This window comes from Halichoerus grypus, chromosome 6 (genome assembly GCF_964656455.1).
Source record: "Halichoerus grypus chromosome 6, mHalGry1.hap1.1, whole genome shotgun sequence".
Taxonomy (NCBI): Eukaryota; Metazoa; Chordata; class Mammalia; order Carnivora; family Phocidae; genus Halichoerus; species Halichoerus grypus.
In genome coordinates, this window is record NC_135717.1 from 89648441 (window position 1) to 89673211 (window position 24771).

Here is a 24771-nt window from a genome sequence, read left to right on the forward strand (position 1 = left end):
ATTATTATTTTGTATAATTTAACGCTCTAAAGCACGATGTACAGCAACTTCTTATCTCTAAATGTTCTCTCAGTTATTTCCTTTTGCATCTTCAGCGCCCCAGCTTGAGGAGGAGAGGCCCAGACAGTAGCACGCAGGCCCGGATCTATGCCCTTTCTGTTTCTTCCACTACTGTTCTGTGGTGGCCTTTTTAAAGGGGCTGGCATCAGCCCTGCGGCCTGGAAAACAGAGTTCTGGGCTCTCTTCCATCTCTTTACACCAAAAGTTGTCTGACAGACAGGGACATTTTTCTCTGTTGCGTCCATGATAAATAGGATATGTATTTCAACCACAGAAGGCCACAGTAGGGGGGAAATGAAATATAATGAAAATTGTATGAAGTTGTGTGATTCTTTGGCTGTTTGTTAACTGAAACGAAAATGATGGAATGCAGGAAATGAGGGAATGTCTTCCACAGACATAGCCCTGGGGAGAAGCAGTGATTTCATCGAAGCTGAGTACTGGTTTCATGCCATTTTGAGCCTTTTCTCTTTAAGCCTCTTCTCTCTCATTAGAAACCCATATCTTCATGTAAACAGTGGAAGTATATAGCCCACACAGGCGAAATGTTGTGCCTCCGTGTGCTAACTTCAATGCCGCTAATTCGAAAAAGATGTACTAAGCACTTTTTGGAATTAAACTCTACCGTTCATTCCAAAACAGAAGAGAAAATGTATATGTGTGTGGAGAGTGGACACACTTTTTATTTTGTTCATCTAACCTAAAATGAAAATTCTGAGTCTTTTTTTTTCTTTTTAAAGGGAAGGGGGGTGGTCGTTTAAGGCATATATCTAAATGAACCAAAATAACGTATACTGTAAGACCAATATAAGTTTCAAGATGGAATTCAAGATGGTATATATTTTTAATATACTGAATTTCACTGTATATGAGCAATACATGATTTAAAACTTGCATTCAGTAACATTTTTATAAATAGAAGTAGATTTTGTATCCTCTAAGAGAAGTTGATGCTCAAAGGGACGTTGTAGATGGTTAATCCTTTTACTGATTTAGCTTTTTTGCAAATTTCAACACATTAATATGGACACTTAGCCAGTACAGTAACAACAGCCGTTAGTAATGCTGATTTATGCTACAGTGGAAATTGTACTGACTTGAGTTCTATTACTGGTCTAACCACAAACCAGCCACATAATCTTGAATAAATTTACTTCATTGGACTTGTTTCCTTATTCGTCAAATGATGATCTCAAATTTCCTTGCTGTGCAGATATTGACTAGTTCCATGAGTTGGCTAAGCACCTTTGCTTTAGTATTGAGTTCAGATAATTTGTTCTGGGTGTGTCTCTCTCTTGTATAAGCCTTTCTTTCCAAACTGAGGGTATTGTAATGCAGGAAGGAAGAGTCAATTACAAAATCCAAGTGCCAGTGGGTCTGTCTCCCGATTCCTACCCTCGGTCCTGTCTGAGTCTTTATTCGTGAGATAGAGACCCCATAATCCATTCAAACACAGAGTAGGGTGCCTCAAATATAGTAGTTATAGTGGTAAGTGCTGACATGCAGTCTGTCTCTTCTTTTCCAAACACCAATCACACACACACACACACACACACACACACACAACTATACACCATCTAAGTCTTTGTCCATATTATCTGCCATGATCAACACTCTTTGAGGGTAAAAGTACTCTCAAAAGTAGGGATTCAGTTCTTGGGGATCTAATCAGAACATGGAACCTGTTGTTCTACAATGAGAACGTTACACTCACCACCATCAGGGGGCTTCCTGGTCAGATGGTGCAAGTCCCAAACCTCACAGGCTTCAGTGCCGGTTTTCAAATGCTACTCACAGACCAGCTCTGGTCTCTGACAAACATTTCACTGGTCCACAGTGAAATGAGAAAAATGAAAGGAAAACTAAAATTGCCCAATGTAAAGAATTGAACTTTTTTCCTTAGCTTATATCCTTCAAATCACTTGGATGTTAAAAATATTTGCTTCTTCTACGAAACGCAAGTGCAAATAGACTATGGGTTTAGTTTTCTCTCATCCTCTCTCTCACCCTTGCTTGCATCCCTAATGGCAGTTCCTAAAATAATCCCTCTCCTTAAAAAACCAAAGAGGTAAACCCACTGAAACAAGAAGTCTGGGAGTCATTTGCTATCATAGTAGCAAACATTTCCTTCATAGATTTACCTCAGAGCAGTAGGTATTCCAATTTTAATATGTTGAATGGTGTTCATAGTCTTCAGCTTCTCAGGGAGGAATAATTCTGTCACAGGTTGAAAACACTGCACTATTAAGAAACTTTTTTCCCTTCCTTTCTTTTATTGAAGTATAATTAACATACAGTGTTATAGTATGCCCCATGTTTTTTGAGGAAGGCTCTGAATTCAGAGTTCAAGGCTGGTTTTTGCAAATATGCCACTTAGCTTTTTAATGGTGGCTTTCCTTTTTGGTGGTGGTTTTGAAACTCTATGATAGTATGAAGTCAAGCCCAGGAAATGCTTGATTCATCTTGAATCAAATAGATGGGGAACCCCTGTAGGCTAAAATACTGGTGACTTCTAGCGTGCGCACGCACGCACACACACACACACCAGTTTCCAGGGTGAGTTAATGAAACCCTCACCTGGAAGTGAGTCATACACCTGATACTCCTGAAGTCTGATCAACGCTCTTGTTGCTTAGCAGCAGTAATCCTTTTTGAGCGGTACAGTACAAGGTCACTCAATAAAGTTTCATTGTTTTAATGAAGGAAGCCTGTATTATAAATAACTGATGCAGGCAGATTTCTATTAACAGCAGTTGTTTTTCAGAAGGAATAAAACAAAAGGGACAATAAAACAAAAAGGAATAAAACTGATTAAAAATAGTAACATTGGTTACTGGAACATATTCAGAGAGGTAAAAAAAATATGAGATCATTCTTTATAAGCTTCATCTTTTTGTTGAGATATACTGGGATTGCTAAGTAAAATCAGGATTTTTCTACTGAACTCCCCATAAACCATTAAGATTCTCAGGAACTTTGTAAAGCTTAGATAAGTAATAAAAATATAAGAGGAGAGTATTTATTTACGTGAAACAAACAGTAGAAAGTAAATGATTTTTTAAAACCAAGTGCATTTTTGATCCAAATATATCATCTAAAGATTAGATTGTGGCTATGTTAAAAACATGTTAAAAATTTTTGATGCTGAAAAACTATTTAAAAGCAAAACCAGGGACACCTTGGTGGCTCAGTTGGTTAAGCATCTGTCTTCAGCTTAGGTCATGATCTCAGGGTCCTGGGATCAAGTTCCACATCCCCACATCTGGCTCCCTGCTCAGCGGGGAGCCTGCTTCTCCCTCTCTCTCTGCCCCTCCCTCTGCTTATACTCTCTCTCTTTCTCTCTGTCAAATAAATAAAATCTTAAAAAATAAAAGCAAAAACAGAGAAGTAAAGATTAATAAATGTAGAGGCATGGTATTAGATTTTAAAAAACTGAATACCATAAAGATGTGAATCTTCTTAAAGTAATTTACAGTTTTAATGCAATTCCAATCAAAATCATGTCATGTTATGATAGAGTTTTAAAAACTGTCCTGCAAGAATAAACTAGAAATACTAGCCAAGGTAATTGTGTAGAAAGTTAAAGAAAGAGGACTTTCTCTGCTGTGTGTCAAAATGTTCCAGAGAGCACACTTATCAAAAGAACGTGGTACTGGTAGTGGATATAAAAGGCAAATCTAGAGTTGCATCCCAGTGTAAATGATCCAATGTATTAAAAAAAAAAAACAGCTTTGGAAGTAGGGGGGAAAAGTGGGGACTATTTAACAAACAATAGCAGGACAATTTTCAACTATTTGGAAACACTGTTGGATCTTCAGTCTGCACTTCTCACAAAAATAAGTCCCAGATAGTTTAAAAAGTTATAAATTAAATAAACTATAAGATCAATCTGTATTCACATCTTTGTTCAGTTTTTCTTCATAGTACTTATCACTATTTGACATCTATTTGTTTATTGACTCTTCCGTCTTTACTAGACTGTTAGCTCAAAAAAGCCAGAGGCTTTTCCTTTCTGTCTATTGATTTATCTTCAGCACCTGGAATAATCTGACACATAGGAGGCATTTAATAATATTTGTTGACTGAATGAATAACAGCAATGAAAAGAGGCACAAAAGGGAAGAAATCTCCCTTTTAACCTGAATGTATGTAAGCTTGAAGTCATAACTGAACCAAACGAAATGAAATTTTTTAAAAAAGGGAATAATCTTTGCCCATTTCATTATTCTGAGTAAGGCCAGCTCAGCCTGGACTATGTGCCTGGTAATGAAACGATGAGTGCATGTTTCTCCCTCCTCCTCTGGATTCAAAGTTGTTGCCCTTTACAAAACCAGGTGGGGTCCCTGAAGCATAAAGAACAAAAACTCAAAAGGATTAATTTGGAATAAAATTTGAAGCTTAAATTAGAACCCATGGATTGTCAGCATTGTTTTGAGGATGATGACTAAGTAGGTATCTAGTAAGTACTCTGTTTTGGACTATTTAAAAAGCCTGATGATTGCTTCATACATCAATATTATGCTGCTTTCAAGACCCACAGACACCAATTTTTGTTGCATCCTTTTTCTTTTTTTAAATAGGCTTTAATCAAACTCATTGGAGAGAAATATAGTTTATTCTTATGTTTTCCCAAAATCAGTATTTGGAAGGTTGATTTTCTTGGAATATTCCCCTCAGCATGCTAGTCTCTCCCACACCAGGTTAGCCTGGGCCACTGTGTCCTCCTTCTTCCACTAGAATGATGCTACATTTCCTCATGCGAGGGCCTCGTGTTGTGCCCACTTCCTTCTTGGCTCTGGTTTAACCTGATTTCTTCCTCTATGCATGAAAATCCTGCATGGTTCTAAGCACAAGACAGCCTGAGAACATGTCCAGCTTCTTTAGGAACTTCTTTGTATGATTTGATAAGGCACTCCCCAAACAGCTGGTAGGTGCTTCAAAATGTTGCAACAGAAAATGTCATTGTCTCTTTTGGGTCATAAACTCTGACTGGAAAGGAGGAGGAAACAAAATCTGACCTACCAAGAGTGGGATCATATTCCCAGATGAACCGTTTGGTCAGGAATCTCACCACAAGAGCTGTGGAAAAAAAAAGAGCAACATTTCAAACAAATTTGTTAATTTCCTTATAGTTCTTATCCTTGTACAGAAAGAGAAATAGCCCAGACAACTATAGGGCTTTACATTTCTTGGCATATAAACCCAATGCATTTATTTATGTTTGTTCAGGTACTTTTTCAATTCATATGGTAGCCTAAAAACTGGTATAATATTTTAATGGTGCATTAATCAAAAAGTTAGATTTGTTCCTTTAGTTACAGGGTTAAAACAAACAAAAGACATCACAATGTGAAAATGCTCACATATAACATTTTTAGCAAAACAATGAATTTGGATATAAAATATCACAGAACAGGTGTCTAAAGTTTGAATATTGGTAAACAATTAACAACAATTAACAAACATGGTGATTTTTAACTGTAATGAAAAGATCACTAGCTGGTAATTTGTATTATCAAAAAAACCAGGTATGTAAGGGGTGCCTGGATGGCTCAGTCGGTTAAGCATCCGACTCCTGATTTCCACGCGGGTCATGATCTCAGGGTTGTGAGATCGAGCCCTGTCTGGGGCTCCATGTTCAGTGGGGAGTCTGCTTGAGATTCTCTCCTTCTGCCCTTCCCCCACTCGTGTGCACACACATGCTCTCTCTAAATAAAGATATAAAATCTTTAAAAAAAAAACCCAGATATTTAAAATTATGGATTTTATTAGTGACTCATTAAAGCTCATCAAAGGTGACACTGATGAAATAGTACAGTCAGAGGTAGGGTCTGGAACCATGTGAAACACTTCACTTGCATGATCTTCTCAACCCTTATTTCATCCCTATGAGGCAGATACTATGATTGTTCCCATTTTTCAAATAAGGAAACTGAGGCTCTGAACGCTCAGCAGATTTCACCGAGCTCACTTAGCTAGTTAGTGACCAAGTCAGGACTTGAGCCCAACCAGTCTGTTTCCAAAGCCTGTGATTTATCCATTGTTCTCAACTTAAATTTAAGGCCGGGCCATCCAGATACTATTTGACTGGAAGCCAGTGACAGAAGGGGAACTGCGTAATGCGTGGGCTCCACTGTCCTTAAAACCAGTGGGACACATGCTCAACATTTTCCCATTGGTGTATTGAAAACAGCGGCTTTTAACCTTCTTAAAAATATTCTTTTGGAAAGGGGTGTCACAGACACTTTGAAAATGGAACGAAAGCTTGGAATTTTCTCCCTGGTAAAATGTATATACACACATTTTGGCAGATAATTTCAGCAGGCTAATGAGCCCTCTGAAGACCTTCAGCAGTCTTCCTGGGATCCCACCGACCCTCACTAGAGATTCAATGTCCCTATCCAGCTGAATTCCTGAGACCAGACGAAATCCAGGTCTCCTACTCCTCCGCCATCTTGCTCCGCCTCCTAGAGATTCAATGTCTATCATATTCTATAGTTTTAAAATATCTATTATTAGAGTATTTTTATTTTTACCAAAATTCCCTGTATATAGTAGGCTAAAGATACTCCTTGAAGAAATAGAACTAGTTAGTTGGAAGTTGTGATCAGTCTGTCCTTTGTTGCCACTGTAGGATCGACAGAAGTATATCACCCCTACCACAGTGTCTTATGAGACTGTGAGAGATCACGGCGCAAATTGCAATGAGAACCTCATAAAATAGACCACAAACATATGTGGCTTGGCTGGAGAATGAAGTAGCAATGTTCTTTCTAATTACGGAGTGTGAGTCTGAATTGAAGCCAAATATTTGCAGTGCCTAAAGTAGCAAGGCCACTGACCTATAATACTTCCCACAGTGAGTGTACTCATGGTTTTATCTACAATTTTCAGAGTCTGTCACTGTTCACTCTCTTGAGAATGCATTTTTTTTTTTTTGCGTGTAAGAAGCAGTAAGCAGTGGACAGATATTTTTCTGTTTTTAAATTAGCATGTTAGTAAACACAATTGCCAACAGTATTCAGAGTTCACCTTTTGTTAGAGTATGTAGTTTTTTTCTTTTTTTAAGATTTTATTTATTTATTTGACAGAGAGAGACACAGCAAGAGACGGAACACAAGCAGGGGGAGTGGGAGAGGGAGAAGCAGGCTTCCGGCTGAGTGGGGAGCCCGATGCGGGGCTCGATCCCAGGACCCTGGGATCATGACCTGAGCCAAAGGCAGACGCTTGACGACTGAGCCACCCAGATGCCTCTAGAGTATGTAGTTTTAACTCTAAAAGTTTCACCCTGAAAAATACATTTATCAGGCATCTTTAAGCAGTAAGGTAGTAAAATTCATAAAGGTTCACATAATTGAAGTTTGAACTTCCCCAATTCTAAGACCATTTAAAGTTCAATTATTTCTCAAACAAATCTTTCTAAAATGTATTTGACACTCCATTGTCTTTCAAAACTAGGTATACTGAATAAAACTGAATCTTTTAAAAATGTCCCGATCTTATTTAACAACCTGAATTAGCGTCCTGTGCAGTTACTCAGTAGTACTTCAAGAAGCCATAGGATGGTTGAGGCAACACAATTCTAGAATGCTAGGGCTTTAAATAGTTTAGCTTTTGAATATACATATTCATACACACATACACATACCTTTTTTCCTCCCTCAAATACCATGGCTTTCTCTTTTTTGTTTTTGAAAGATTTTTAAAAAATGTATTTATTTGAGGGGCACCTGAGTGGCTCAGATGGTTGAGCGTCTGCCTTCGGCTCAGGTCATGATCCCAGGGTCCTGGGATCAAATCCCACATCGGGCTCCCTGCTTTGCAGGGAGCCTGCTTCTCCCTCTGCCTCTGCCTCTCTCTCTCTCTCTCTCTCTGACTCTCATGAATAAATAAATAAAACATTTAAAAAATGTATTTATTTGAGAGAGAGAGCGTGCACGAGCAGAGAGGAGGGGCAGAAGGAGAGGGAGAGGGAGAAGCAGACTCCCCGCTGAGTAGGGAGTCTGACTTGGGGCTCAATCCCAGGACTCCAGCTTCTAAGGAAGCTGTTCTATGAATATACACAGGATTCTGGTGACCTTTGAGATGTCATGTTTGTTATTGAGAAGCTGTTCTTGTTTACTGCTGGGTTATTGGCTCAGGTTCAGAGAGCCACCTTCCAATGGGGCAATGTTGCTGGGCTTTATCAATGAAATCAATCTAAACACTCCTAGTATTTTTTTAAGAGATGCACATTATTATAGGAAGGTTATTTTAACAATAGGATCATACTTTTAAAAAAAAATCAGTCTATTTTTTTTAAAGATTTATTTATTTATTTGAGACAGCACGAGCAGAGGGAGAGGGAGACAAGCAGTCTCCCCACTGAGTGGGGAGTCTGATGCAGGGGTCAATCCCAGGACCCTGAGATCATGACCTGAGCCGAAGTCAAGAGTCAGATTTGTAACCAACTGAGCCACCCAGGCGCCCGAAATTCAGTCTCTTTCAAATGCAGTAAAAAAACATCAAAACCACATTGAAAAATTGATGTGCTTTATGTTTATTCTTGAAAGACATGCTTTTATCTCTCTCACACACAGATTATTCATGGAAAAGACAAACGCATTGTCTATATTTTTAAGTTTTCAAAAATATTTTAATTTAAAATTATTAAAGAACGAAAATAACTTTACATCTGTGGAAGTGGTATCTGTTAAAGGCCCTGTTACTTACACTGTGTCTGAGGTGCTTATTGACATTCACCATTTACTGAGGGAACCATAAAACCTTAGTATTATTTACCCACAAATTTGATTATAATTTTATTAGGAAATATAACTTTCGTAGGGGATATATCTTGCCATGTCTCCCCTCCTCTGCCACTACCACTCACATCACATGGTTTCACCTGTCAACGATAATACAGTGCTTCCTCAGTGGGGTCCCTCCTTCAGCTGCACCCCAACAACTCCCTCAAACTATTCTTCACGCAGCAGCCAATGTCTCTGTTAAAACTTAAACCACCTCATGCCACATCTTTTCCTCAAATTCTCCCTGACCTCATCTCATTGAATAAATATTTTTCGAGTGTCTATTCTGTATTGGGTTCTGTTTTGGGGTTTGGAATAATCCAGCAAACAATTCAAAGATCTCTGACCTTACAGAGCTTCTATTCTCCTAGGAGGAGACAGATAAAAAATAAAAAGAAGAAAGAAGAAATATAATACATTAGAGGTGATAAGTGCTATGGGATAAAAGAAGTGGAACAAGATAAGGGGATTTGGCATTGGGGGATGAAGGTGTAAGAGTTATTATTTAAGATAGGGTGACCAGGATAACCCTCATTGAAAAGGTGGTGTAAGAAACAGATGAGAGACGATCCCTGGGGGGAACAGTGTTTGAAGGAGAGGGGATAGCCAATGCAAAGGCCCTAAAGCAGGAATGTGTGCTTGATATGGTCAAGAAACAATAAGCAAGCCAGTGTGGCTAAATCAGAATGAGTAATAATGAGTATAGTAGGAGATGAGGTCATTTCCTGCCACTCCCCTAGCCATGAGTTCCATAAATCTACTACTACTTCTACTACTGTTAATATCAACACCACCACCACCACTAATAATAATAATAATAAAAACAACTGAAATGCTATTATTATTATTATTATTTTACTTGATTCTTTAGAATGTATGTTCGTGAGTGCATTACATTTGTTTAATTTATCACTGTCTTCTAGTATCTGGAACAGTGTCTGGCACATAGTAGACTGCAAAATACTTGTGGAATAGATGAAAAGGACACATCAATCCATGTCACAGCTCACTCTTCTTAGCAGTTAAATAATAAGCAGGCATTGAGAGAAGCAGGAGCACAAACAATGCAAGAGAATTCACAACAGAACCATGCCACGTTTCCATAGCTTTTTCTTGAAAGGTTATATAAATATATATTCTGAAATGCCTTCTAATGGGTATTTCATAGTCCTTCTACAAATTATACTTCTGTAGTTTATTTATTTGGTTAATGCAAAATTGATTTAATTTTCTTTTGAATACCTGTCCTCTCCATCCCAACTATCCTGAGCAAAGGTTTTCTTTCGAGGTAAAATGGTGGCATTGGTAACCTTTACTTTCACTAGCAGGCTGATGTAAGACCTTGTTTTTCCTGAAGTTCTGAGGTCTGACATATTTTATTGGTTGCAGGTAAGTTTCTGCCTTCTGAAATATCTTATTTTCTTCCCATTGCCTTGAAAACCTACCTTTCCACTAAATAAGCCAAACATGTCTAAAAGTTAATCTAGAGAAGAACATTTTGCTGAACGTATTACCTACTTGAATAATTCTTCATTATATGTGGTTTATTTTTTATATTACTGGAACCGAATTCCATGATTATCTATGAAACCTGGTTTCTAACAAAATGGAAAATTCACTAAGTAGAGTTTAATCCAAGGAAATATTATTCAATGTGACATCAATGTAATAATTCAATAGGATAATATTTCATTTATAAGCAAATGCTAAAAGGCAACATTTCTACATTAAAATAGTTATGTCATTTTAAAAAAAGTAACAAGTCTGGGCTAGTTATTCAAAATAATTTCCGATGCCATTATCAAGATGAGGAAAACATCAAAAGTACCAACTGTAATGATCAAAATAATATTTTAAAATGAAAATTGATTGGATGGGATCTGTACAGCAAATCAACTTTTAGAAAGAAACGAATTTTTCAAGGTAAATGAAAACTAACACACATGATAGTCTTAAAAATTTTTTTAAATATACTCAGGAGAGATTCCGACAGAACTTTCAAATGTTATTAAAACAATTCTTGTGATGCCACTATTTTTCACTTATATGGTTTATGAAATAACATGAAATAACCTGATTAACAATGTTTATAATACAATTGTTTTATAGAGCCTTCAGCATGTATGACCTCCTAAATATTTGTGATTATTGTTCTTCTCTATAGGTCTCTTAAAGAAGTATCCTTAATGTAATAATCTAGTCCTTTTGTCTGAAGGGAACGCTCCTGACTGATGTGTATTGAATGCTCTAACATCTAAAGCAGGTTCCAATGACCTGTCCTCTTCAAACTTCGGCTTTCTCATCTATCATATATGGATAGCAATACCACCCTGTGGCTCAGATTCGATTCCCTTGCTTCCCCTGATCCTCATACACCTCTGCAATCTGAATTTCAATCACTTCCTGTAGCACTCCTGATGCTTACATCGGTCCTCCAGATTGCTTGTGCTACTTAATATCATGCACGTTCATCTCTTCATGCATCTAATCATGTTGTTCCTGCTGCCTTGAAGGTCTTTATCCAACTAATAAAATCCTAATCATCCTTCAAAATCTAGTTCAAATATAACCTCCTTTGTGAAACCCTTCCTTTCGTTCTGTATCAATTAGCTATTGCTGTTGAACAAATATATCCCCAAACTCAGCAGCATGCAACAATGAGCATTTATTATGGGAAAATTATAATGTGCTTATGGAACTATGGTCAACTGATTGTTCTGGAAAAAGCCAGCTAACGGTGTTTAAAATGGCCAGTTCAGATTTTTTGGGGATAGGAAAAGAATTTCTGTTTCAAGTAAGAGTAGTTCAAAGAACACTGTTCTCTCTCTCTCTTTTTTTTTTTTTTAAAGATTTTATTTATTTAGTTGAGAGAGTGAAAGAGAGAGAGAGAGAGCATGAGCAGGGGGAGCAGCAGAGGGAGAAGGAGAAGCAGTCTCCCTACTGAGCAGGGAGCCCGACGTGGGGCTGGATCCCAGGACCCGGGATCATGACCTGAGCAGAAGGCAGACGCTTAACTGACTGAGCCACACAGGCACCTCAAAGAACACTGTTCTTCACCTGAATTCCTTTTGAATTCTGCCTGTAATCCTGGTTCACACACCCGGTGAAAACCCTTGATTTAATATATGCTCAAAGATGGTGCTTGTTTTCTCCTACATTCATATCATAATGAAAAGCTATTATGAATATGTATTAAGTGATGTGTATGGTTTTCAGTCTGAAACCTGCAGGACCTTCATAAAAAATACACAGTTACTTTTAAGTTGTAAGAACTTATCTCAAAGTGTAGCTTTGAGATAGTCTTTAATGACTTTCCACGGACAGTCTGCTAAGTTCAGAACAATTATGTCGCAAAGAGTTTCAATTATTCTGTGAAAAACAAACAACTATTTTTGTTATGGGGAAAGAAGGCAAATGTGGATAATACTAGCACAATCATAGTCCACGATGGGTTGTTAGTATACTCACAGCTTGTTATCCAAATTATTTTTCTAATTTTTTTTACATTTTTCAATGTTTAATAGAATTCTTAAAGCTTGAAAATTACGTGAAGACATTATAATAAATGTACACAGTATCCTAAATGTGAAACTTCTCTAAATCAGGCTGCAGAGTAGCTCTTTTCCCCTCTTCTCCCCCTTTCCGTTACAGAATTTACAGTGTAATTACTTGGCATGCAGAGAACAGGAGGCAGTGGGGTGTCATCCCAAGCCCACATGGGTGGCCAAATCAACATTAAATGGCTTTCAGTTTGAAGTTTATGAACTATAGGTAAAATGTCGCAATAAATAAAGTATTTGAAAAATAATAAAAAAGAAGGATGAGAGAGTTTCATACCACTTAGGAACTGTTTTCTCCCTAAACACATCAATTTAAGCAATATTATAAAAATTAGAGTGGGAAAGTATTTAAAAATAAATGCAGTATTATTAGTATTGCTATCCACCTTCATTTAGTGAGTGTGCGCTGTTAGGTCAGGTGCTATGTGCTCTCTTTATATACACAGTTGATCCTTGAACAACACAGGTTTGAACTGTGTGGGTCCATTTATATGCACACTCTTTCTTTTCTTTTTTTTTTTTAAGATTTTATTTATTTGACACAGAGAGAAAGCAAGCACAAGCAAGGGGAGCAGCAGACCAAGGGAGAAGCAGGCTCCCCGCTGAGCACGGAGCCCGATGTGGGGCTCGATCCCAGGACCCTGGGATCATGACCTGAGCCGAAGGCAGCCGCTTAACTGACTGAGCCACCCAGGCGCCCCAATATATGCACATTTTTTTTTCAATAAATACAGTACAGTACCATAAATATATTTTCTTTTCCTCACGATTTTCTTTTCTCTAGTTTACTTTATTGTAAGAATACAATATCTAATACATAGCATACAAAATATGTGTTAATTGACTATTAATGGTACTAGTAAAGCTTCCGGTCAACAGTAAGCTATTACTTAAGTTTTGGGGGAGTCAAAAGTTAAACATGGATTTTCAACTGCACGGGAGGTTGGTGTCCTTCACCCCTGCATTTTTCAAGGGCCAACTGTACGTCTTTACCCTTCATTGCCCTATAGCACAGAATATATGTATATGTGTATACATATGCCTATGTATATGTATCTGTGTGCATCAGTGAAGAAATTGAAGCTCAGATTATTTACATTTCTTCCTGAAATATATGCCCACCTTTCAGTGCCTCACCCTGACTCATTTAGTGGAATCCCCCCTTTCTATAGGTGAGGAATTTGTCATCAGATAGCTGATGAGTCCTGCTGATATACTCCTCAATGGCTACTAAACTCTTATTTGGAAAAATTTGGGGGTGAAAATTATATGTACTTTACATATAGGGTGCATTTTGAAGAAAATATGTTGTGTAGTCACAAACACTGCTTTCAATGCAAAAGAAAATAATTAAACCCTGGTACAAAATAAATCCTGAAATGTCTCTAGGAAAAAAGTGACTTTCCAGACATAAGCTCCTGAACATTCATGAGTTTCTTTTATTTTCTCCATGTGGAGCACTAACACTGTTCTTTTCATTCTGTAATCCATGGTGTATAAAAACATACACAAGACAATGTAGTCATCCTCATGATACGATTTTGCTTCATCATTTTAAAGTCATTGACTGTTTCTCTAAGGTGTCTTTTAGAGTTCATTATTATTATTTTAAATAAAATGCAGAGATCTTAACTTCTTTTGGGCGCTCCATAAACACTTTCAGGCTCATTTCTTTTTTTTTTTTTTTTTTAAAGATTTTATTTATTTAACACAGAGAGAGAGAGAGAGAGCGAGGGCAGGAACACAAGCAGGGGGAGTGGGAGAGGGAGAAGCAGGCTTCCCGCTGAGCAGGGAGCCCGATGTGGGACTCGATCCCAGGACCCTGGGATCATGACCTGAGCTGAAGGCAGACGCTCAATGACTGAGCCACCCAGGCGCCCTCATTTCTTTTTTAAAACTTTGCACCCTTGCAAGTCCCAAAAAGCTAAACCTAGTCAGCATATTAAGTAGGTGATATAGAACTAAATCAAAGAAAGAGGAAAAGAAAGAGGTACTTAGAATGGAATAGACTCATCGATGGAGTTACAATTCATCACATAGCACTTTTTTTTTTCACTGTTCAAAATTTATTTGGTATTTTAGTTGGTCTGACACTTAGGATAGTTGGTTGCATTGTCTTTTTACATTATATGGCCATGCATACTATATTCTGACATACATGGTACACAAAATAAGATCCTTTAGGACAGTTATGCATAATACATGCAATACTGAACTTACACATTGGATCCCAGGACGTCATCACATAGCATTTCCATCTGTGGTTAAGTAGTGAAGCACCACCTCCCCTTTAAAGTCTTCCCTGGCCTTCCCAAGCCATGAATCACTACCTTTCGGCCATCAAATTGTCATGTGTTTCTTCTCTATTGTAAAACATGTACGATTGTCTTGTAAACATGAATTTACATTCCTGTATGTCTTACAGATTCTGAGGCTGTAGATTAAGCCTTGTTCATCTTTATCTCCAGTGGCTGGCACACTACCCAATACATGACATGTGCTCAGTAAATATTTGAGAAATAAATGAGAAAGCAATAAAAAACTAGATAAATTACTTGGCTCCCATATTACCAGTGTACTCAGGTCTATACTCCAGGGTGTCTTTATTATTTAAAAACATGTTCTTTAAAGTAACTTCCATTGAATATATATTACCACTTCTCAGGTTCAATGCCTCGTTCAGATGTGCATTGCAAACCTGACGGACTGAGAAGGCAGGATCCACCATGCCTCTTCTCCTCAGCCAGAGAAGAACCATGATCCCCGATCTCATACTAATAGCAGCCTTAGGTTTAACTCCAACACTGCAGTGGTAAAAAGCTTCACAGAAGTAAAAATAAGCGAACTTACAAAAATAGAGGGAATTGTACTATTTGTGGAGATAGTTCACTGATGAATAAATTAAATTTGTGGAGACTCCATTTATTAATGATATTAGTTGTTGGATTAAAAGTGTATATACTCTTAAAAAGTATCTTTAGGGAGGTTTTAGTTATGTTTTAACTAAAAACATGAATGGGAATTCTGGAACACTAAATATCAGAAGGGGAGTTTGTATTGAATCCTGGCTACAAGCTTATTTATTTCTCAAAACATGCTTAAAGGTAGGAATTAATGCTTCTATTTTACATGTAAGAAACCTGAACTGAAAAGTAAATAAACTTGTGTATTTTACAAAGCAGTGAAGTGACAGAGTGAGATTAAACCCAGGTTTGTTTACTTTAAACCTTCAATACACACCACTGTATTTTAATATTTCTATGGATATGATATAATTCTGAATGGTTGACATTGTTTTCCAGATGAGCATGCTTCTCATGGAGAGGCATGCTTTGAAAAAGCACATTTTTTTGTTCATCACTAGATTTTTTCATCCTTAGTGGAGGGAATATCCATGACCAGAAACCATGGCAACACAGAAAGAGAATATGAATTTCAAAAAGGAAACTCTTATATAAATATGATTTTTGTTTTTCTCTTGAGCAGATCCTTAAGGATGCAGCAAAGGAGGAAAAGAAGTGTTTAATGATACAGACGTAAAGTAGAATGTGATAAGCAACTGTTTACTTAGTGGTTTCCTCAGACACTAGCAAGTTCATTCTTTCAACAACAAAAAAACAGAAAGTCAGGAACCATTTTAGGCAATGAAGGAAACAGCGAAGAAAATAAGATACAGTTTCTATTCTCGAGGAGATGAGAGTCTGTGGCTTTACGTGTTTCAGGAAAAATAAAAAGATCCACTGGTAGAATATTATCTAATTTAAGTTCTGTTATGATGTCTGGGTAAAAGAAGGAAAGCCAGATGGAGATGAGTCCAACCAACTTTAGTGCCTCAGAGAAAAAGAAAAAAAAAAAAAACTTGTGTTTTCTGGAAGAGAGAATGTAAGAGACAAAATCCATGTAGTATGTATAAAGCATCAAGCTTATAACTGCTTCTTTTCCATCTTAGAGACAGCAAACCAGAAGGTTTACCTAAAATATAAGAGGAAGTTCAGTTTCACCTTCTTCCCTTTATCACCTAGACTTCTATCATCCTCCTGTTAAATCAAGACTCCAAAAAAAAAAAAAAAAAAAAGACTCAAATCTCCCTATTCCCCCACCTCCTGAGTCCAATACTTCTGGTCTTTCATACCTTATTCCTGGGTCTTTCCTCAACCACCAACCCTCAAATTCATGTTCTTCTTTTTAGCAGTCCTCTCCTTTCTTGATTACTCTAGCCTCCTCTAAGAAACATGGGAATTGTGCCTAAAATCAAAGTCAACTACGGAGATCTCAGCACTGAGCCTTGGTCTAGTAGGGTCATGTCACATGGGGACCAGGACAGCTCTTTGAAGTTTTGGCTTAACAACTGTCAGTGATAGCTGAGACCAAGAATGTACAGTTTGGAATCTCAGGACCCATAGCGGGAAGGAGCTAAAAGCCCTTTCTGAACTATGGAGCTGGACTAAAAAGGAAATGTCAAAAAACTCCAGCAAACTGTGTGATTTAAAATGTCAGATCTTAAGGAGAGGGGCTCAGAGCGAAGACAGGTACACGGAATTCAGATTTCAAAAATACTGGTATCTAAATTTAATAATTTTCAAGTGCTTATTCATTTGTCTCTCTCATTAATTCTTTCACTTCTCCCTACTCCCCTATGAGTTCTACACACATCCATTTAATCAATAAATATTTATTGAGCACTGTGCTAGGCACCAAAGAAAACAAGACTGAAAGGATTCCCTAAGCAAGATATTAGAAATGACTTCATATTAGAGCTAAATTTTGAGCTGGGTCTTGGATGAGTTGAAGCTTGCAAATTTAGGAAGAGCATTTCAAGCAAAGAGGAATGTCCAAAGACCTAGACATGGAAGAGCCTGGTTTAGTTAGGAAACACATGTGGTTCAGGGCAGGTTAAGGGGTGTGAGGGTGGAGCTAGGTGGAGGGTAGGTTGTGAGGTTCTTCAGAAACTGGACTAGGAAGGTGCCCATATTTCACCTTGAAGAGCTTGGATTTTACTCTGAAGCCTATGAACAAACAGTGACCTGAGTAGGGGGATGGCTCAGTATGAACTGGTTACCTATAGAAATTGTTCATTGATTAGCTGTAGAGAGTGAGGCAGAGAAATCAGTCCATATGGAATAAAAGTCTGGGGTAGCATTATTATTTGAGGCAGAATATAATGAGGAAATGATACAAGAGCAAGTGAGGAAAAAAAAAAGCAAGTGAGGTTAGGCTTGAACATGTTGCACATGAGACATTAATGAGAACATCCAGATAGAGAAGTTCCTTCCATCCATCCATCCATCCTCTATCCTTCCATTCATCTACTCATCTAACACACATTCAAAATATATTCTTCCCAGACACTGCTTGACACTATCACATAGGCCGCTGACATCCTACTCCTGAAGCTGGAGGAAGTGATCTTTGCCACAGTGACACTTTGGTAGTGACTAGTAAATGCAATGGGCATGGATAAGATGTCCCATATAGGTAGTTTAAAGTAGGAAAAGAGGATTTAACACAAACCCTACATTCAGCCTTACCTCATGGTGATCTTTTTTGCTTCCTATGTTGTCCCCCACCTCAACTCCTCAAAATTTCTAGCTAAACTACAAAAATTAACAGATCAAGCCAAGGGACAAAAATTTGCTCATATAGCTGTAGTTTCTGAAGCAGTCCATCTTCCACTCCCACCTCCCCGCCGCCCCTTGCTCTACTCCCTATGAAGGTCAAAATAATTTGACATAAAAAACCCTTAAGCCATATAAAAATATAGAAATGGAGTAATTTAATGGAAATTTAAAGTTAATGCAATATAAAAGTGAGTACTTTTATAATGCCACAAGTTAAAATGAGAAGTAAATTAGTTCCAGATGGGTGTCTAGGGGTTGCTTTTAAATTATTAGGTTTAAGCCTGAAAATTTTGACTTGTACTGCATTCTGACAAAAATATCACTCTGAGAGAGAGTTACAGAATAAATGTCAGTTCTCTTCACAAGGAATTTCTTGAGGATAAATGGTATAATCTTCAAGAAGTGTGAGGCAAACACTTGTCTCTGAAAACCTATCCTGGGAGTCTAGCTTCAGTGCATTCCAAGTCTTAAGAATTAGTAAGGTAAGCGTTAATTTGATATGATAACTGGGTTTTAGGATGACAAATGAGAATGGGAAAAATGGCAGAACCATGACTTGTCATTCCTAACATGTTTGATAGGGAGCAGAGGTTAGGGGATGCTTATAAAGAACATAAAATCAAAAAGGTTTTGTTTTAAATTTAAAAATGAACTTGTATGACTGAATAACAATAAATTCTTCCTGAATTTAAACTTAAAGTAGAAATAAGAGGAATTCAACTTGGGATATGGTAATCAACTGATTTGGCTTTGTCTTTTTGTTTGTATAAAGGTTAATAAACCTAAAGCTATAGATTCCGTGCCCAAGAATTCAAGCCAGTTTTATATAAGTTGAAAATTATTATTCATTTTAACTATAAGTGATGCTTAAGAATTAAATTACTGGGGCACCTGGGTGGCTCAGTCGGTTAAGCGTCTGCCTTCAGCTCAGGTCATGATTCTGAGTTCCTGGGATCGAGCCCCACGTTGGGCTCTTTGCTCAGTGGGGAGCCTGCTTCTCCCTCTGCCTGCCACTCACCCTGCTTGTGCGCTCACTCTCTCTGTCAAATAAATAAGTAAAATCTTAAAAAAAAAAAAAAAAGAATTAAATTACTAAGGGCACCTAGATGGCTTGGTGGGTTAAGCATCCAACTCTTGATTTCAGCTCAGGTCATGATCTCGGGGTCAGGGGATCGAGTGCCATTGGGCTCCGCACTGGGTGTGGAGCCTGTTTAAGATTCTCTCTCTCGGGGCGCCTGGGTGGCTCAGCCGTTAAGCGTCTGCCCTCGGCTCGGGTCATGATCTCAGGGTCCTGGGATCGAGCCCCACATCGGGCTCCCTGCTCGGTGGGAAGCCTGCTTCTCCCTCTCCCACTCCCCCTGCTTGTATTCCCTCTCTCGCTGTGTCTCTCTCTCTGTCAAATAAATAAATAAATAAAATCTTTAAAAAAAAAAAAGAAAAGATTCTCTCTCACCCTCTGCTCCTCCCTCCCTCTCCCCTACCTTGCTTGCATGCTTTCTCTCTAAAAAAAATAATAAATTGCTCTATTTTTTAAACCAGAGTTTGGAACTTAATAGTTTGTAATTTATTATGTTTTTTATTAAAAATAATATTTTGTACCAAGGCATTATATTTAAACAGAATTATTTGCACTGTATTGTGTATTTGTCTAAATTTTCAAGGAATTTGAATATAAAATTTGTATTTTTTAACTTTTACATTTTTTCTGAAAGAGGAAATACATATAGTGTTAATGTCTGAATTTTTCCTATGCTTATTTTGTTTGAGCATGTGAGAAACTGGCAACTGAAAACATTTGGACTTTGTTGGGACATAAAAGTGATTCAGAGTCATTAAGTATCCCAGAGAAGCAGAGGAATATCTCATATAATCCCCTTCTTTTATAAAGAACCAGGGAGTTTACCAGTTACTCTCCTCCTACATGCCCTCTGCCCCAGACTCGAGTTTGCTTCCTGCCTATATGGGCATGTATAGATTTAATAGGCTGTGGCTATGACTCTAGCCCAGAGGGGTTACCCCTAGCAAGAGGCTGTCTCCATTTGCAGCCCTAACACCAATCCTACTGCTATCTTTATAGCCTCATTAAACAAAACCAAAAAAATGGAACTTAAAAAGTCACAGTGTGTATGGAGAACTAGAGAGGAATTGTGAGAGATTGGGCTGGAAAATTACCCACGTTCTGAAAAGTTGATAAGCCAAACTAAGAAATTTCAAATGATGCTTACAATGATGGGAAGCCATTAAATTATTATAAATACAAAGATGCCCTGATCATCTTTTTGTTTTATCAAGGACACTGCTGTTCCAGTGCCAACATGAACAAGGCGGATGCAGGCAAGGCTGGATGGAGACAGGAGAACCAAAAAGGGAGCAGTTCCAGTACTAAGAGAGAAAAAAAAAGCGTGAAACCAGATGGCTCCTCCTTCACTCCTACCCACTAGTCAATGTGTCAAGTCATCATTGGGATTATACCGTAGGTAGGCTTTTCAGTCTGACTTCTTTCACTTAGCAATAGGCATTTAAGTTTTTTCTATTTCATGTCCTGGCTCAAGAACTTATTTCTGTTTCTTGCTGAGTAATCCATTGTATACCACAGTTTGTTTATCTGGTCAGCAACAGAAGAACATCTTAGATGCTTCCAATTTTTGGCAATTATGTTTTGGCTGTAACCATTCATACGAGGGCATTTATGTAGACATAAGTTATCAGATAGTTGGATAAATATGTAGGAGCACAATAGCTGGATTATGATAAGATTATATTTAACTTTGTAAGAAACTGCAAAACTGTTTTCAAAGTGGCTGTACCATTCTGCATTTCCACTAATAATGAATGAGACTTTCTGTTGCTCTCTATTTTTGAAAGCATTTAATATTGTCCACTTTGTTTTGATTTTTAAAAAATTTTTGCCAAATAGGTGTGCATTATTATCTCTTTGTTGATTTGTTTGTATGTTTGTTGCAATTCTCTAATGATACATGATATTGATAATCTTGTCATTTGATTTTTTTGCCATCCACATATCTTCTTTAGTAAGGTGTCTGTTCAGATCTTTGGCCCATTTTTAAAAAACAGATCAGTTATTTTTTAGATCAGTTTTAGATGTTCTGCCTATTTATCCCTTCCTCCCGCATAAATCCTGGCAATCACTAATCTTTTTCTTGTCTCTGTAGTTTTGCCTTTTTCCAGAATGTTATATAGTTGGAATCATAGAATATGTAGCCTTCTCAGGTGGTGTTTTTCACTTGGTAATACGCATTTACGGTTTTACCATGGCTTTTCATGGCTTTATATAGCATTTCTTTTTTGTACTGAATACTATTCCATTGTCTGGATGTAGCACAGTTTATTTATCCATTCAGTTATTTAAGGACATGTTGGTTGCTCCCAAATTTGGGGAATTTTGAGTAAAGTGGCTATAAACATTCATGTGCAGGTTTTTGTATTGACATAGGTTTTTAACTCACCTGGGGAAATACTAAGGAATGTGACTGCTGGATTGTATTGTAAGAGTATGTTTAGTTTTGTAAGAAACCATCAAACTATCTTCTAAAGTAGCTGTATCATTTTGCATTCCCACCAATAGTGAATGAGAGTTCCTGTTGCTCCACATCCACATCAGCATTTGGTGTTGTCAGTGTTTTGATTTTGTCTATTCTAATAGTGTGTAATGGTATCTCATTGTTGTTTGCATTTTCAATTCTGTAATGACAGATGATGTGCAACATCTTATTATATACTCATTTGGCATCTGTATATCTTCTTTGGTGAGGTATCTACTCAGAGTATTCGTTTTTTATAACTGGGTTATTTTTCTTATTTTTGAGTTTTAAAAGTTCTTTGTATATTCTGGATAATTGTTCTTTATCAAAATATCTTTTGCAAATATTTTCTTCCAGTCTGTGGCTTGTCCTTTTGTTCTCTTGACAGTGTGTTTCTCAGAGCAGAAGTTTTTAATTTTGAAGAAGTTTGGTTTATCAGTTATATCTTTTATGGATCATGTCCTTGGTGGTATATCTAAAAAGTCACTGTGTTATCCTAGGTCACCTAATTTTTCTCTTGCATTATCTTCTATGAATTTTATAGTTTCGTATTTTTTATTGAGGTCTATGATCCGTTTTGACTTAATTTTTGTGAAGAGTATAGGGTCTGTGTTAAGATTCATTTTTTTGCATGTGGATATCTGGTTGTTCTAGCACCATTTGTCGAAAAGACTATCCTTGCCTCATTGTATTGCCTTTGTTCCTTTGTCAAAGATACTTGACATTATTTATGTCGGTCTATTTCTGGTCTCTCTAGTCTGTTCCATAGATCTATGTGTCTGTTCTTTTGCCAATACCACATGGTCTTGATTACTGTGGCTTATAGAACATCTTGGGAAGTCAGGTACTGTCAGTCTTCCAACTTTGTTCCTCTCTTTCTATATTGTGTTGGCCCTTCCAGGGCTTTTGCCTCTCCATGTAGACTTCAGGATCAGTTTTTCTATATCCACAGGTTGAAAATGAGTGGCGAACCAGGGGTCATCCTATCCTTGTTCCTGATCTTAGTGGAGAAATTTCTAGTTTCTCACTATTAATTATAACATTAGCTGTAGGTTTTTCAGCTGTTCTTTATCAAATTGAGAAAGTTCCTCTCTAGTCCTCGTTTGCTAAGAGTTTTCATCATAAATGGGTGTTAGATTTTGTCAAATGCCTTTTTTATGTATCCATTATTATGACCATGTCATTTTTCTTCTCTTGCCTGTTTATGTGATAGGATGAATACATTAACTGATTTTTGAAAGTTGAACTAGCTTGCATACTTGGGCTAAACTCCACTTGGTTGTGGTATATAATTTTTTTGTAGACAACACCTCGTTGTTTTGGTTTTCTTATCCACTCTGACAATCTCTTTCAATTGGAGTATGGAGATCATTCACATTTAGAGTGACTATTTAAATAGCTGAATTAATATCTACCATGTTTCTAATCATTTTCTATCTGTTACAATTATTGTTTCTTTTTTCTTCTTCCCTCTTTCTCTGGCTTCTCTGGGTTTCACTGAGCAGTTTATATAATTCCATTTTTGCTCCTCTGTTAGCATATCAATTACTTCTTTTTAAGAAAATTTTAGTGTTTTTTTATAATTTGCAATATAAACTTACAACCAAGTCCACTTTAAAATAATACTATACTGCTTCACGGGTAATGCGAGTTACTTTATATTAGGATATTCCCAATACCTCTCTTTCATCTCTTATAACATCACTGTCACTCATTTCACTTATCCATATGGTATAAATACCAATACATTGTTACCATTATTACTTTGAATAATAGTTATCTATTAGGTCAATTAAGAATAAGAAACATAAAAGTTTTTATTTTGCCTTCATTTATTTTTTCTGCAATTCTTTTCCTTTTTTTATGTAAATCTGAGTTTTTGATCTATATCCTTTTCTTCTTCAGGAAGAACTTCTTTGAACATTTCTTAGGTAGGGCAGCTCAGCTAGTAATGAATTCTGTTAGTTTTTGTTTGAGACAATCTTCACTTCTTCACTTCTGAAGCATAATTTCTACTTCTATATCCTTTCTAATATAAAATTCTAGGTTGGTGGGTTTTTTTTTTTCTTTCAACATTTTAAATATTTCACTACACTCTCCTCTCGCTTGGTTTCTGATGAGAAGTCAACTGTATACTCTTATACTTACTCCTCTACAGGTAAGATGACCCCACCCCATTCCAGTTTCTTTCAAGATATTCTCTTTGGTTTTTTCAAGATTGAGTATGATATGCCTATGTATGCATTTTTTTTTTTTTTTTTTTTTTGGTATTCACCCTGCTTGGTGTTCTCTGAGATTTTTGAAATTATAGTTTTGGTGTCTGTTACTAGTTTTGGAATATTCTTAGTCATTATCTCAAATATTTCTTCTGCTCCATTCTCTTTCTTTTCCTTATGGTATTCCAACTATATGCATTTTGTACCTTTTAGGATTATCCTACAGTTCTTAGATACTCTGTGTTTTTCTCTTCACATTTTAGCTTGGGAAATTTCCTTTGACACATGTGAAAGTTTACTGATTCTTTCCTCAGCTGTGTCCAGTCTACTGATGAATCTATCAAAGGCATTCATTTCTTTTACATAGTTTTCCATTTCCAGCATATTCTTTGATTCATTCATAAAGTTTCCATCTCTGTTTACATTTTTAATCTATTCTTGCATGTTGTCTACAGTTCACGGAGAACAGTTCACAGTTCCATTAGTTTTTATCCAGGTAAGCTAATCTTGGCTGTGATTTTCAATATTTGCCTCTCTCCAGATTTTAAGATATGGTGGATTGCCCAGCAGCTTCACTTTTTTGGTCCAAAAAAAGTAATTGATTTTGTTTGTTCAGCTCTTTTCTTGTTTTAAGGGTAGGAGTGATGATTTAGAAACTCTTTACATTTCAGGGCTGAAATTGGAAGGTTGTCCAGCTTTTTTACATAATAAGTAGGCCTCAGAGCTCCTTCACCCTGTTGTTATTTCTGCCTCTTTAGTATTCTCTCACTCTTCTTCCAACTCAGCCATGCGTTATCTTTATTCTAGCATTTTAAAATAATGTATTATTCACATATTTTTAAGTGTGCAATGTAAAGACAGATTTCACTGACCTACATCAACACCATAGGCTTGGAAACAGAACTCAACTGACAAGTATTTATTATTCCATCATTAGTATTATTTAGTTTATTTTTAACTTTTTCAAATTACTCATATTTACCCAA

General features: G+C 37.0%; 1 protein-coding gene across 1 annotated transcript in view; it reads right to left on the reverse strand.

Annotated features, from left to right (window-relative positions):
• RERG (RAS like estrogen regulated growth inhibitor) overlaps positions 1-24771 on the reverse strand; it is a 126804-nt gene that overhangs the window by 14427 nt on the left and 87606 nt on the right. Inside the window, exon 3 of the mRNA XM_036094702.2 lies at positions 5083-5139. Within this exon, the coding sequence (XP_035950595.1) occupies positions 5083-5139 (57 nt within the window). The remainder of the gene's footprint in view (positions 1-5082; positions 5140-24771) is intronic.